This window comes from Piliocolobus tephrosceles, unplaced genomic scaffold (assembly GCF_002776525.5).
Source record: "Piliocolobus tephrosceles isolate RC106 unplaced genomic scaffold, ASM277652v3 unscaffolded_109, whole genome shotgun sequence".
Taxonomy (NCBI): Eukaryota; Metazoa; Chordata; class Mammalia; order Primates; family Cercopithecidae; genus Piliocolobus; species Piliocolobus tephrosceles.
The window spans coordinates 867,413-878,094 of record NW_022291976.1 but is presented as its reverse complement, the minus strand read 5'-3'; the positions used below and the strand labels follow the sequence as shown (position 1 = coordinate 878,094).

The following is a 10,682-nucleotide window of genomic DNA, read 5'->3' as shown; positions in this document are numbered from 1 at the left end:
GCTGGAGTGCAGTGGCCAGATCTCAGCTCACTGCAAGCTCCGCCTCCCGGGTTTACGCCATTCTCCTGCCTCAGCCTCCGGAGTAGCTGGGACCACAGGCGCCCGCCACCTCGCCCGGCTAGTTTTTTGTATTTTTAGTAGAGTCGGGGTTTCACCGTGTTAGCCAGGATGGTCTCGATCTCCTGACCTCGTGATCCGCCCGTCTCGGCCTCCCAAAGTGCTGGGATTACAGGCTTGAGCCACCGCGCCCGGCCCCGGCTAGTTTTTTGTATTTTTTTTTAGTAGAGACGGGGTTTCACTGTGTTAGCCAGGATGGTCTCGATCTCCTGAACTCGTGATCCACCCGTCTCGGCCTCCCAAAGTGCTGGGATTACAGGCTTGAGCCACCGCGCCCAGCCTTATTTTATTAACTCTTTTTTTTGGGGGAGGAAATGGAGTCTCGCTGTGTCGCCCAGACTGGAGTGCAGTAGCGTGATCTCGGCTCACTGCAAACTCTGCCTACTGGGTTCACGCCGTTCTCCTGCCTCAGCCTCTCAAGTAGCTGGGACTATAGGCGCCCACCAGCACACCCAGCTATTTATTTATTTATTTTTATATTTTTAGTAGAGATAGGGTTTCACCGTATTAGCCAGGATGGTCTCGATCTCCTGACCTCGTGACCTCCCCGTCTCGGCCTCCAAGTGCTGGGATTACACGCATGAGTCACCGCACCCAGTCTCTCTTTTTTTTTTCTTCCTTTTTTTTTGAGACGAGTCTTGCTCTGTCGCCAGGCTGGAGTACAGTGGTACGATCTCGGCTCACTGCAACCTCCGCCGCCTGGGTTACAGCGATTCTCCCGCCTCAGTTTCCCAAGTAGCTGCGACTACAGACACGCACCACCATGCCCAGCTAATTTTCGTATTTTTAGTAGAGATGGGGTTTCACCCATGTTGGCCTGGCCTGGGGTTGGCCAGGATGGTCTCAAACTCCTGACATCAGGTGATCTGCTTGCCTCGGCCTCCCAAAGTGCTGAAATTACAAGTGTGAGCCATCGCGCCTGGCCATTTTAAAATTTTTTTATTTTTATTTGTTTTGAGATGGAGTCTTGCTGTATCTCCCAGGCTGGAGTGCAGTGGCACGATATTGGCTCACTGCAACCTCCGCCTCCTGGGTTCAAGCAGTTCTCCTGCTTCAGCCTCCTAAGTAGCTGTGATTCCAGGAGCCCACCACCATGCCTGGCTAATTTTGTATTTTTGGTAGAGACGGGGTTTCACCATGTTGGCCAGTCTGGTCTCCAAATCCTGACCTCAGGTGATCCACCTGCCTTGGCCTTCCAAAGTGCTGGGATTATAGGCGTGAGCCATCTTGCCCAGCCTTTCTTATTAACCCTTTTTTTTTCTTTGAGAAGGAGTCTGGCTCTGTTGCCCAGGCTGGAGTGCAGAGGTCCCATCGTGGCTCACTATAAGCTCTGCCTCCCAGGTTCACGCCATTTTCCTGCCTTGAGGAAAGAGACCCTCTCATATTGTTTTATATTGTTTTATACTCAGTACCTGTTTTAACAAAAAAAAAACAATGAAGGAAAACCAAAGACAGGCAGCCCGGCGCCAGGCCCAGAACCAGGCCTGGGTCTCCCTGGCCTAAACCTGGTAGTTAAAAATCAACTCATGACTTAGAAACCAATGTTCCTAAGAACATTGTATAGAAGAACACTGTGAAACTCCCTGCCCTGTTCTGTTTCTCTCTGACTACCAGTGCAGGAAACCCCTGTCACGTACCCCCTGCTTGCTCAAATCAATTACAACCCTTTCATATGAAATCTTTAGTGTTGTGAGCCCTTAAAAAGGACAGAAATTGTGCACTTGGGGAGCTTGGATTTTAAGGCAGTAGCTTGCCGATGCTCCCAGCTGAATAAAGCCATTGCTTCTACAACTGGGTGTCTGAGAGGTTTTGTCTGCGGCTCATCCTGCTACAGCCTCAGCCTCCCGAGTAGCTGGGACTACAGGCGCCTGCCACCACGCCCGGCTAATTTTTTCTATGTTTTAGTAGAGACGGGGTTTCACCGTGTTAGCCAGGATGGTCTCTGCTGACCTCGTGATTCACCTGCCTCGGCCTCCCAAAGTGCTGGGATTACAGGCATGAGCCACCGCACCCAGCTTCTTATTAACTCTTTAACACTTGTTACTTTCTCTTTTTAAGAGCGGTAAGAGGCCAGGTGGATCGCCTAAGCTCTGGAGTTTGAGACCAGCCTGAGCAACGTGGCGAAACCCATCCCTTCAAGAAATACAAACAATAAAAAAGAAAAATATTAGCTGGGCGTGGTGGCATGCACCTGTAGTCCCAGCTTCTCCGGAGAATGAGCTAGGAGAATCACTTGAGCGTGGGAGGTGGTGGTTGTAGTGAGCTGAGATTTTACCACTGCACTCCAATATGGGTTAGTGAGACCCTCCCCAAAAATAAAAAGGTTAGGTTCCAGGCTTAACACTCTGAAAAAAGACATAATTTGGGTATTATTTATTTAATTTTATTACTTTTTTTTGTAGAAAAGTGGGGGTTCTATGTGGCTCAAGCTAGTTTCAAACTCCTGGGCTCAAGCACTCCTCCTGCCTTTGCCTCCCAAAGTGCTAGGATTACTAGTGTGAACCACCATGCCCCACCTATTTTGGTATACTTTAATTATGTATTTCATTTTATACTTACTGTCGGCAAGTGATATTGATTTTAGACGTACTATAGGAATATGAAGTTTGATTTATATCTTTTATTTAAGACTGATACAAAAATATTTAGTAATTGTCATTCAGATACTTTGGTATGGAAGAAATTGTGAGGATGGTTCTGACTGAGATTTATTACTTTCCATCAGCTCTATGTTGAGGTGAAACCAGTTTGAAGTTTGAACCTCAACTTGGTTGTGCTGTGGGCGCTAGCTGAAGAGAGTCACAAGTTAATATTTACAACCAATCATTTCCTGTGCTATTTCATAAACATTTCTCCTTTATCCAGCTAATTCCTCAGGTCTGGTGGAGGGTCTTGTAGACAGATTAATGGAACTGGCAATGAGAATGAGTTTAATTTTTGCTTCCAGGCTTATTCCAGGGTCTTTTTTTTTTTTTTTTTTTTTTTTTGAGACGGGATCTCGCACTGTCGCCCAGGCTGGAGTGCAATGGTGCGATCTCGGCTCACTGCAACCTCCGCCTCCCGGGTTCTAGCGATTCTCCTGCCTCAGCCTCCTAAGTAGCTGGGATTACAGGCGCTCGCCACCATGCCAGGCGAATTTTTTTGTATATTTAGTAGAGAGGGGGTTTCACCATGTTGGCCAGGCTGCTGGTCTCGAACTCCTGACATCCTGATCTGCCCGCCTTGGCCTCCCAAAGTGCTGGGATTATAGGCGTGAGCCACCGCGCCCGGCCTTCCAGGGTCTTAATACAAAACCGGGTGTGGCTGGTGGCGATGGTCAGTGAGGAAAGGTCCAGAGGGGAAAAGCGGACATACTATGTGCATTATCTAATCTCGGCCACTGATCCAACTCCATAGTCTGTGACTTTTAGAGTCCTCAAATACTTCCAAGCTGCATCTTCACATTTAAACTTTCTGGGGGAAAACGAGCAGGGACGAGTTTTAGGAAATACCAGATGTGGCTGCGATTTTCTACAGTGAAGGGGCGTGGAAGGGGACAACGGCAATAGAAGCGGGTTTCTGAAGTTGTGTTTGTACTTGATTGTAAGCGAGCTGTGAACAACCCGTGTCCAAATAAGTGGCTGAGAGGTGATCCTAAGAACAAGTTCAGTCGTAGAGTACTCGTAACACAGAACTGGTTGAAACCCCGCCCTCCGTCTCCGGGCTTTCTTTCAGGGCGACTTTGTCAGTACCCCAAACTGTCCCCGCATGAGGTCACTCTGCACGGTCACGTGCTCGAGCCCACGGGAGCGCCACATCGCCAGCCGCACCCCTCCCCCCCCACCCTGCCCACGTGACCCGGCCTAGTTTCTCCAGGCCCATCCCTACGCCTCACTCGTGAGGCCCCGCCCCACGCTGAGCGCTCCGCCCGCGACCCTCCGCCACTTACCCTCCCCGGCTCAAGCGCGACCCGTGGACCCACGTGCTTTTCCTTGTCCAATGGGAGCCGGCTCCCAGGGGCGAAGGGGCGGGGAGGAAAGGAACGACTGCGTTACGTTGCGAGAAGGGGCGGGACCTGCAACGTCGGACAGAACGAGGGGACGTAACGGAGGCAGGTCGGAGCCGCTGCCGTCGCCATGACCCGTGAGCACCGAGCCCTCTTCTCCTTGCCCTTTTCTTTCCGTTCACCCTAAACACCACCGCCGAGTCGCCTGCTTTGACCTTCGGTAGCTTTCCTAGCGAGGCCTTTCTCTGGGCGCGCTCTGTAGCCACCCTCACACTCGGTGCCCGGAAATCGAGCCCTTTGCCTACGGCCACTTCGCGGGACCACCCCTCCGCGTTAGGCATAGGCCCTCCCGGATCTTCCGCGGTGTGAGAAGAAGGCTAGTGCCCCGGTGATAGGCCCAGAGCCCCCTACTCCACAAGTCAACCCATCCCCCACAGAGACCCAAACCGTCCACACACACCCCGCCAGCTGTTTGGGGCCCACGCTGCCCCAAAACATGCCTCCAGCTGGCCCCTTGGACCCCTTTTCTCCGCTCCTCATTTTGACCTGGCCCGTGGCAGATTCGCCACTCCCCCCTACCCCAAGCAGCCTGGGCCTCGAAGTGGGCCGTTGTCGGGGCCCGGGGATTGAAGTGGTGTTGGATCCTGCTGCTGGCCGTGCTGGGGTAGAAGGGTCGCCGGTGTGTGGGCAGAGCGGCCCCCGCATCTCACCTTTAATCTTCTTTCCTTAGGCGGTAACCAGCGTGAGCTCGCCCGCCAGAAGAATATGAAAAAGCAGAGCGACTCGGTTAAGGGAAAGCGCCGAGATGACGGGCTTTCTGCTGCCGCCCGCAAGCAGAGGTAGCCCCAGGGAGGGGAGGGAAAGGAACGGTGGAGACCTGGGTTAGACCAAGGGTTACAGCAGGAGAGACCTACCTCAGGGCTTGAATCTGGACTAGGCGTGAGGAGCAGAGTGCATTGCTTCCTCTAGGGTTTTATTTCCACCCCACCCTCCAAATTGTCAGCTCACAGCCTTACAGGAAAGGACGGGGGCGGGCGCCTGCCCTCAGTCTGATTTCTGAGTGTCCCTGGGTCTGACCTTAAGGGCAAGGGCAGGGAGCTTCACATTTCAAATACAGTTGTGGTTATGGCAGCCCAGTACTTTTGGCCCTCCTTGCTGTTCGGTTTTCCTCCCTTCTCCCAACCTACTCACTGGTGTTGCTGGGTGTGGTACTCAACACAGAATAGAGAGCCTTGGGCCTGTGTCGCCAGACTTCTGACCCCTTGGGCAACAGCCAGATGGAGACTGGTTGCCTTTTGAGCCTCAGCTCTCTTCCTCTTGTTCTCCTAGGGTGGGAGTACAGCAGCCAAACGCTGAACTTAGTCCCATCCACTTCCATCTTATCCTTTGTGCCCTTCATCCCCTTGCATCTTGTCCTTTTTGCCCTCTGGTACCTCCCAGTGCCCCATCATCTCTACCCCCAGGGACTCGGAGATCATGCAGCAGAAGCAGAAAAAGGCAAACGAGAAGAAGGAGGAACCCAAGTAGCTTTGTGGCTTCGTGTCCAACCCTCTTGCCCTTCGCCTGTGTGCCTGGAGCCAGTCCCACCACGCTCGCGTTTCCTCCTGTAGTGCTCACAGGTCCCAGCACCGATGGCATTCCCTTTGCCCTGAGTCTGCAGCGGGTCCCTTTTGTGCTTCCTTCCCCTCAGGTAGCCTCTCTCCCCCTGGGCCACTCCCGGGGGTGAGGGGGTTACCCCTTCCCAGTGTTTTTTATTCCTGTGGGGCTCACCCCAAAGTATTAAAAGTAGCTTTGTAATTCCTTGAGCGCCTGGTTTGACTGGGGACTTGGGGGGATGGGGTTGGAGGAATGACTGCCCTTTCCCACCAAAAAGGGAGAACTCTTTAGACTCAGATTGTGGATACAGGCTTAATAAGTGAAACATCACAGAAGCCTTTTATTATGCAATGACAACCAAACAAGTACTCCGGATATGCGGTAGAGGAATCCTCCAAGAACCATAGAGACTTCTTTTCTGTGATTTTTGTTCCCCACCCTTGAACACCATCTCTAGGATGGAGTTGGCCTAAGAGTGAAGGCTGCAAGATCTGTTTATGCCTCTCTTCCTCATTCTTCCTCAGTTTGTTTGTCTACTTGAAAGTTGGCCAAAAAGTCCTGCTGCTCACCAACTTCCCGTGGTCAGCTGCTGTCAAGTGTTCACATTCTCTTCTGTCATTCCTCATGGAATGAGGGTGGTTTTGTCTTCCCGCTTCCCTTGACCTCAAGATCAGGATTAAAACCTGGGGTAGCTCTGTGCTCCTTTCTTCCTATGCCCTGGTTTGTTCTGTGGTTCTGGGCTTCTTATATCCGTGTGCCCAGGGCTGAACTGCTTATTTTCGTTTCTCCAAGGGCAATGCCGAGTCTTCAGTCCCTGTTGGTCTTTCCCCACCCCCACTTCCAGCCCAAGAGCCAGGAAAAGGCTGGTGCCACACTGTCTGCTGGGATCAGCAGTGGTTCCTGAGCTGCTGATTTGGGTGTTAGGCTCTTGAGCTGGGATGCAGAAACAGTAGCTCCAGTGAGTCAGACACTCTGCCCAGCGCATTAGACTGTATTTGACCACTTCTTCGAGTTCATAGTATTGACTTCAGCTCAAAGGGAGGTAACTCCCCATGTGTCCTTGAGGTATTGAGCTGGGCTGGACAGTTCCCCTTGAGCCAACTCTAGGAGTACAATGTCAGGGGAACCCCAGTTTGTGAAAAGGACTTAGACTGGAGGATATTTGTTATCTGGGGATATGATGCGGTGGCGGCGGCGCCTCAAGAGAAGGGGCTGGGGTTTCTGGGTGGGGGACCAACAGAGTGGTGCCAGTAACAGCCCCAGATAGAGGAGTACGCAGGCCCAGCATGAGGCAACCTTGACCCAGAAGGTGGCCCAGCTACCCTTGATGAAGGTCTTTTCCAGTTCTGCTCCCTCATAGCTGTGTAACCAAAGGCTCTGGTTAGAGAGTATGAAGGGCCTTAGCTTTTAGACGTGTTCTACCTCCTCACCAATTATGGCAGACCCACGTGTCTGGAATGGCCTTGAATTGCTCTTTCTGTAAAATAGCTCTTCAGGAGAGTATCTAAGGCCCACCTCCATCTTACCTGAACCAGTTGGTAAGGGTAACCATGACATAGAGTGAGGCAAGGAAGAAGACGAAGTGGAAGGCAGAATAGTTGTAGGAAAGATGCTGGACTTGGACTGGAGGAGCTGGAGGGGTCTCTTGGTCAGCTGGCCTAGCAGCACCACCCCTTTGCCCTGGAGAGATGAAATGGCTGCTGGGAGCAGTGCTGCCGAAACACCTCTTCTCTCCCCCAACTACCTTTGTTAAGGCTCTTGAGGGTTCTTACGGCACTCCACAGAGATCTACCACTTCTTCGGTTTCTCACTTGGCACTCACCTTCGTCTGCCTCCACTATTTCAGGGCAGCAGAAACACAGTGAGGGCTTCTGCAAAACATAACGCAGGTTTTGGAATGGTCTTAAAAGATGTGAGGGTGTTAATCTAGGAAACTTCCCTCGTGAAAAGATTGGTCTAGTATTAAAAAGTGGAGGCACACCTGGGTTCAAATCCTAGCTCCAGCATATAACTGGCTGTGCGGACTTTGGTAAGATGTTTAATCTTTTGTGCCTCGATTTCTCCATTTGTAAAATGGAGCAAATACCTACCTCACAGGGTTGTTGTGAGGGTTAAATTAAATGAGATTATGTAAAAGTATCTAGCACAGTTGCCTAGCACATTGTGGGTACTCAATAAAAGGTAATAGCTATAATCAGCATTCTGGGTAGAGGTTGGTAGGATGTGTGTGTGTCTTTGTGTGGGGGAGGGAGGGTGTTGGGGTATGGAGCTCTTTATCCTCACCTGAAACTCATAGCGGTAAACCTTGACAATCCACAAGGGTCCAAATACCTCAGCCAGGTAGGAGGCCTCATTGCTGAGAAATAATAGAGTTCTTAAGCTGGTCTAGTTAAATAGGTATTATCTGGGGGCATTTCCTACCGATTGGTCCATACTGGTAATCCTCAAGAGGGTGCCACACTCCCTGTGCCCTTTTCCACCAAAGATTTGGAGTTCTATTCATGGGGGAGGCCTAAGATCTTTGGACATATTTTAAATTCTCAAATCATTCCCCCAACCCCCTTCATCTCATACAGATCATCTAACAAAGTACTATTCTTAGAATTTGTCCCTGTTTGTGGAGAGCTTTTCTCTAGTCTTGCTCTAAACTCTATGGTCCCAGACATTCTCCTGACCATCCTTCCCTGTCTTGGGCACCGTCCTTTCATACCTCCACCCTTGACACTTTTACGCACCAAGCAAAAAGCACACAAGCATACATGATGCCAGCACTCAGCATTGCTAGAGAGGTATCTGGTGTTTGGGGTTCCATTTTACTCAGGCCAGGGAGGCACAGGGTGTGATTCTGTCCTTGAAGGATTACTGGGAAGGGACAACAGAAGAGATGGGTATTAAGAACAATGAGCTAGGTATTTGGCAGGGGCAAAAAAAGGTCTTAGCATGGAGAATCCAGGTCCTGTCCCTTACCTCTCTCTGGAGGACGGCTGGACAGCGCAGAGAAAGTCAGATACATGATGTAGCAGCTGATGACAGAAGCTTGTAGAAGGCCAGAGCGGGGTTGCTCTGGGGAGTGAGTATCATTGCTTTAGTCTACAGGCTGGCAATTTCCTCCATTTCTACCCCCACTTGTACTTCTGTCTCCCCATCCCTTGGTGGGGGTAGGGAAGCAGAGATTCTTTTATGAAATAATTGAGATTAGGGAGGTAATGAAACTTGCTACGCTTTTAAGGCCCCCAAAACCTGGAAGGTTGTAGGGCATGTACCCACTGAGGCGGATGCAAGGAGCGATGGAGAGGAAGGAGATGAGGCCACAGAAGCAAACGTGCAGACTGAGGATCATCTTGTTGAGCAGGCAGCCAGCTGGGTGTGTATAATAGCGGAATAGGAGCACAGCTCCCACACCTGCCATGCTGTAGAATCCTAGGGTGGCCAGCAGGACAGCCAGGAACCAGCTGCAGTCTTGAGCTGCACCTGTCTGCCTAAGGGTGGAAAGTCGGCAATGGCTTGGAGCTCCAACTTTTTTTTTTTTTGAGATGGGAGTCTTACTCTGTCGCCCAGGCTGGAGTGCAATGGCGTGGTTTCGGCTCACTGCAATCTCCACCTCCTGGGTTCAAGTGATTCTCCTACTTCAGCCTCCTGAGAAGCTGGGATTCTAGGTGCCTACCACCATGTCTGGATAATTTTTGTTTTTACTAGAGATAGGGTTTCACCATGTTGGCCAGGCTGGTCTCGAACTCCTGACCTCATGATCCACCCACCTCGGCCTCCCAAAGTGCTGGGATTACAGGCGAGAGCCACTGGGCCCAGCCAGAGCTCCAACTCTTTTACCCATTACCAACTATTCCCATGTTCCCAGAAGACTGCTGTGACTCTCCATCCTGCTTGGCTCACACAGTCATCACATTCCTAAGCTTTTTTTGATACTGCTCAGTGGGAAGCTGTGGGACCAGTGTTCTGCCGTGCCTTTTGCCCAGCCCTCTCCCTGTAGTAATACTAGAAACCTCCCCAGGAAGAGGCTTTAGGGTTATGTGCCCCTTACCAGTTCTTGTTCCAGGAATGGGCAAAAGCTGTAATAAGCACCAACTGCAGTAGGATGAATGCAAAGCCTCCGCAGATGCCAATGTAATGCCATGCTGCAAGATGGGCACCGGTGGAAAAATGTGGTCAAATCGTTATTTTTTTTTTGAGAGGGAGTCTTGCTCTGTCACCCAGGCTAGAGTGCAGTGGCGTGATCTCAGCTCACTGCAACCTCTGCCTCCTGGGATCAAGTGATTCTCCTGCCTCCACCTCCCGAGTAGCTGGGATTACAGGTGCGTGCCACCATGCCCGGCTAATATGTTGAATTTTTAGTAGAGATGGGGTTTCACCATGTTAGCCAGGACGGTCTCAATCTCCTGACCTCATGATCCGCCCGCCTCAGCACTTTAGGAAAATGCTGGGAATACAGGTGTGAGCCACCGCACCCGGCTGTTACTCCTCTTGTTACCCCCTTGTTATCTTAGAAAACTTAGCCTACTCCTGCCAAGAGTATGGGAGGGAGAGTACCTGGGAAGAGATGCTCATCAGGAATGCAGAAGGCAAGAGCACAGAGACCTAACAGGAACAGCAGCTTGAGGAGCCAGAAGCTGCTTAGGAGGGAGAAAGAAAACCAGACTCAGAAGAAAAGGCAAAGGCAAAAGAGAAACCAAAAATATAGGAAAGAGGACAGAAGAGACAAGGAGGAACCAATCCCAAATGAGAGGGGGCTGGGACAGGCCTACTGCCCCTTATTCCAAATTCTAACTCAAAGATACTTAAATAATAGCATCTGGGCAATGTTTTACAGTTTATAAAGGATTATGTTACCAAGATAACCCCACTGTTATCTCCATTTTAGATGCTAGGAGCACAAAGAGGGTAAGTGTCTGGCTCAAGGTTATACAGCAAGTACACCAGAAGCAGGGACTTAAACCTGTTTTCTGTCTTTTTTTTTTTTTTTTTTTGA

General features: G+C 50.8%; 3 protein-coding genes across 7 annotated transcripts in view; 1 reads left to right on the top strand and 2 right to left on the bottom strand.

Moving 5' to 3' along the window:
- Positions 1 to 3,282: 3,282 nt before the first annotated feature.
- LOC116418603 lies at positions 3,283 to 4,839 on the bottom strand. Of its 2 annotated transcripts, none has more exons than XM_031935011.1 (2): positions 4,046 to 4,839; positions 3,283 to 3,750 (listed from the first exon to the last, which is right to left on the bottom strand). In XM_031935011.1, exons 1-2 carry the CDS (start codon positions 4,441 to 4,443, stop codon positions 3,480 to 3,482), a joined length of 669 nt encoding a protein of 222 aa, XP_031790871.1. In that variant the 5' UTR covers positions 4,444 to 4,839; the 3' UTR covers positions 3,283 to 3,479. The 2 variants fall into 2 exon arrangements, with proteins under 2 accessions (XP_031790871.1, XP_031790872.1); XM_031935012.1 differs by having other exon boundaries at positions 3,283 to 3,570.
- On the top strand, positions 4,099 to 5,907 carry LOC113219487 (small EDRK-rich factor 2). 4 transcript variants are annotated; one of them, XM_026447897.1, is made up of 3 exons: positions 4,099 to 4,239; positions 4,833 to 4,941; positions 5,432 to 5,907. In XM_026447897.1, the coding sequence occupies exons 1-3, from the start codon at positions 4,233 to 4,235 to the stop codon at positions 5,826 to 5,828; spliced, it is 513 nt and encodes a 170-aa protein (XP_026303682.1). In that variant the 5' UTR covers positions 4,099 to 4,232; the 3' UTR covers positions 5,829 to 5,907. The 4 variants fall into 4 exon arrangements, with proteins under 4 accessions (XP_026303682.1, XP_026303679.1, XP_026303681.1 ...); XM_026447894.1 differs by having other exon boundaries at positions 4,100 to 4,239; positions 5,566 to 5,907; XM_026447896.1 differs by having other exon boundaries at positions 4,199 to 4,322; positions 5,566 to 5,907.
- A 163-nt stretch (positions 5,908 to 6,070) lies between these two features.
- The window catches only part of LOC111529492 (serine incorporator 4), a 6,144-nt gene continuing 1,532 nt past the window's right edge, over positions 6,071 to 10,682 (bottom strand). Inside the window, exons 4-12 of the mRNA XM_023196385.2 lie at positions 10,244 to 10,323; positions 9,738 to 9,831; positions 8,966 to 9,177; positions 8,666 to 8,761; positions 8,434 to 8,560; positions 7,982 to 8,054; positions 7,521 to 7,569; positions 7,225 to 7,378; positions 6,071 to 7,058 (exon numbers count right to left, since the gene is read on the bottom strand). Coding sequence (XP_023052153.1) covers positions 6,845 to 7,058; positions 7,225 to 7,378; positions 7,521 to 7,569; positions 7,982 to 8,054; positions 8,434 to 8,560; positions 8,666 to 8,761; positions 8,966 to 9,177; positions 9,738 to 9,831; positions 10,244 to 10,323 — 1,099 coding nt within the window. The 3' untranslated portion in view covers positions 6,071 to 6,844. The remainder of the gene's footprint in view (positions 7,059 to 7,224; positions 7,379 to 7,520; positions 7,570 to 7,981; positions 8,055 to 8,433; positions 8,561 to 8,665; positions 8,762 to 8,965; positions 9,178 to 9,737; positions 9,832 to 10,243; positions 10,324 to 10,682) is intronic.

Excerpts from the sequence above, each read along its gene's own strand:
- LOC113219487 (XM_026447897.1), top strand. Across the intron at positions 4,942-5,431 it reads GCTGCCGCCCGCAAGCAGAG|GGTGGGAGTACAGCAGCCAA; the intron begins GTAGCCCCAGGG and ends TTGTTCTCCTAG.
- LOC116418603 (XM_031935011.1), bottom strand. The coding sequence starts at position 4,443 with ATGCCTAACGCGGAGGGGTGGTCCCGCGAAGTGGCCGTAGGCAAAGGG. Across the intron at positions 3,751-4,045 it reads TCGCGCTTGAGCCGGGGAGG|GATCACCTCTCAGCCACTTA; the intron begins GTAAGTGGCGGA and ends ACTTGTTCTTAG.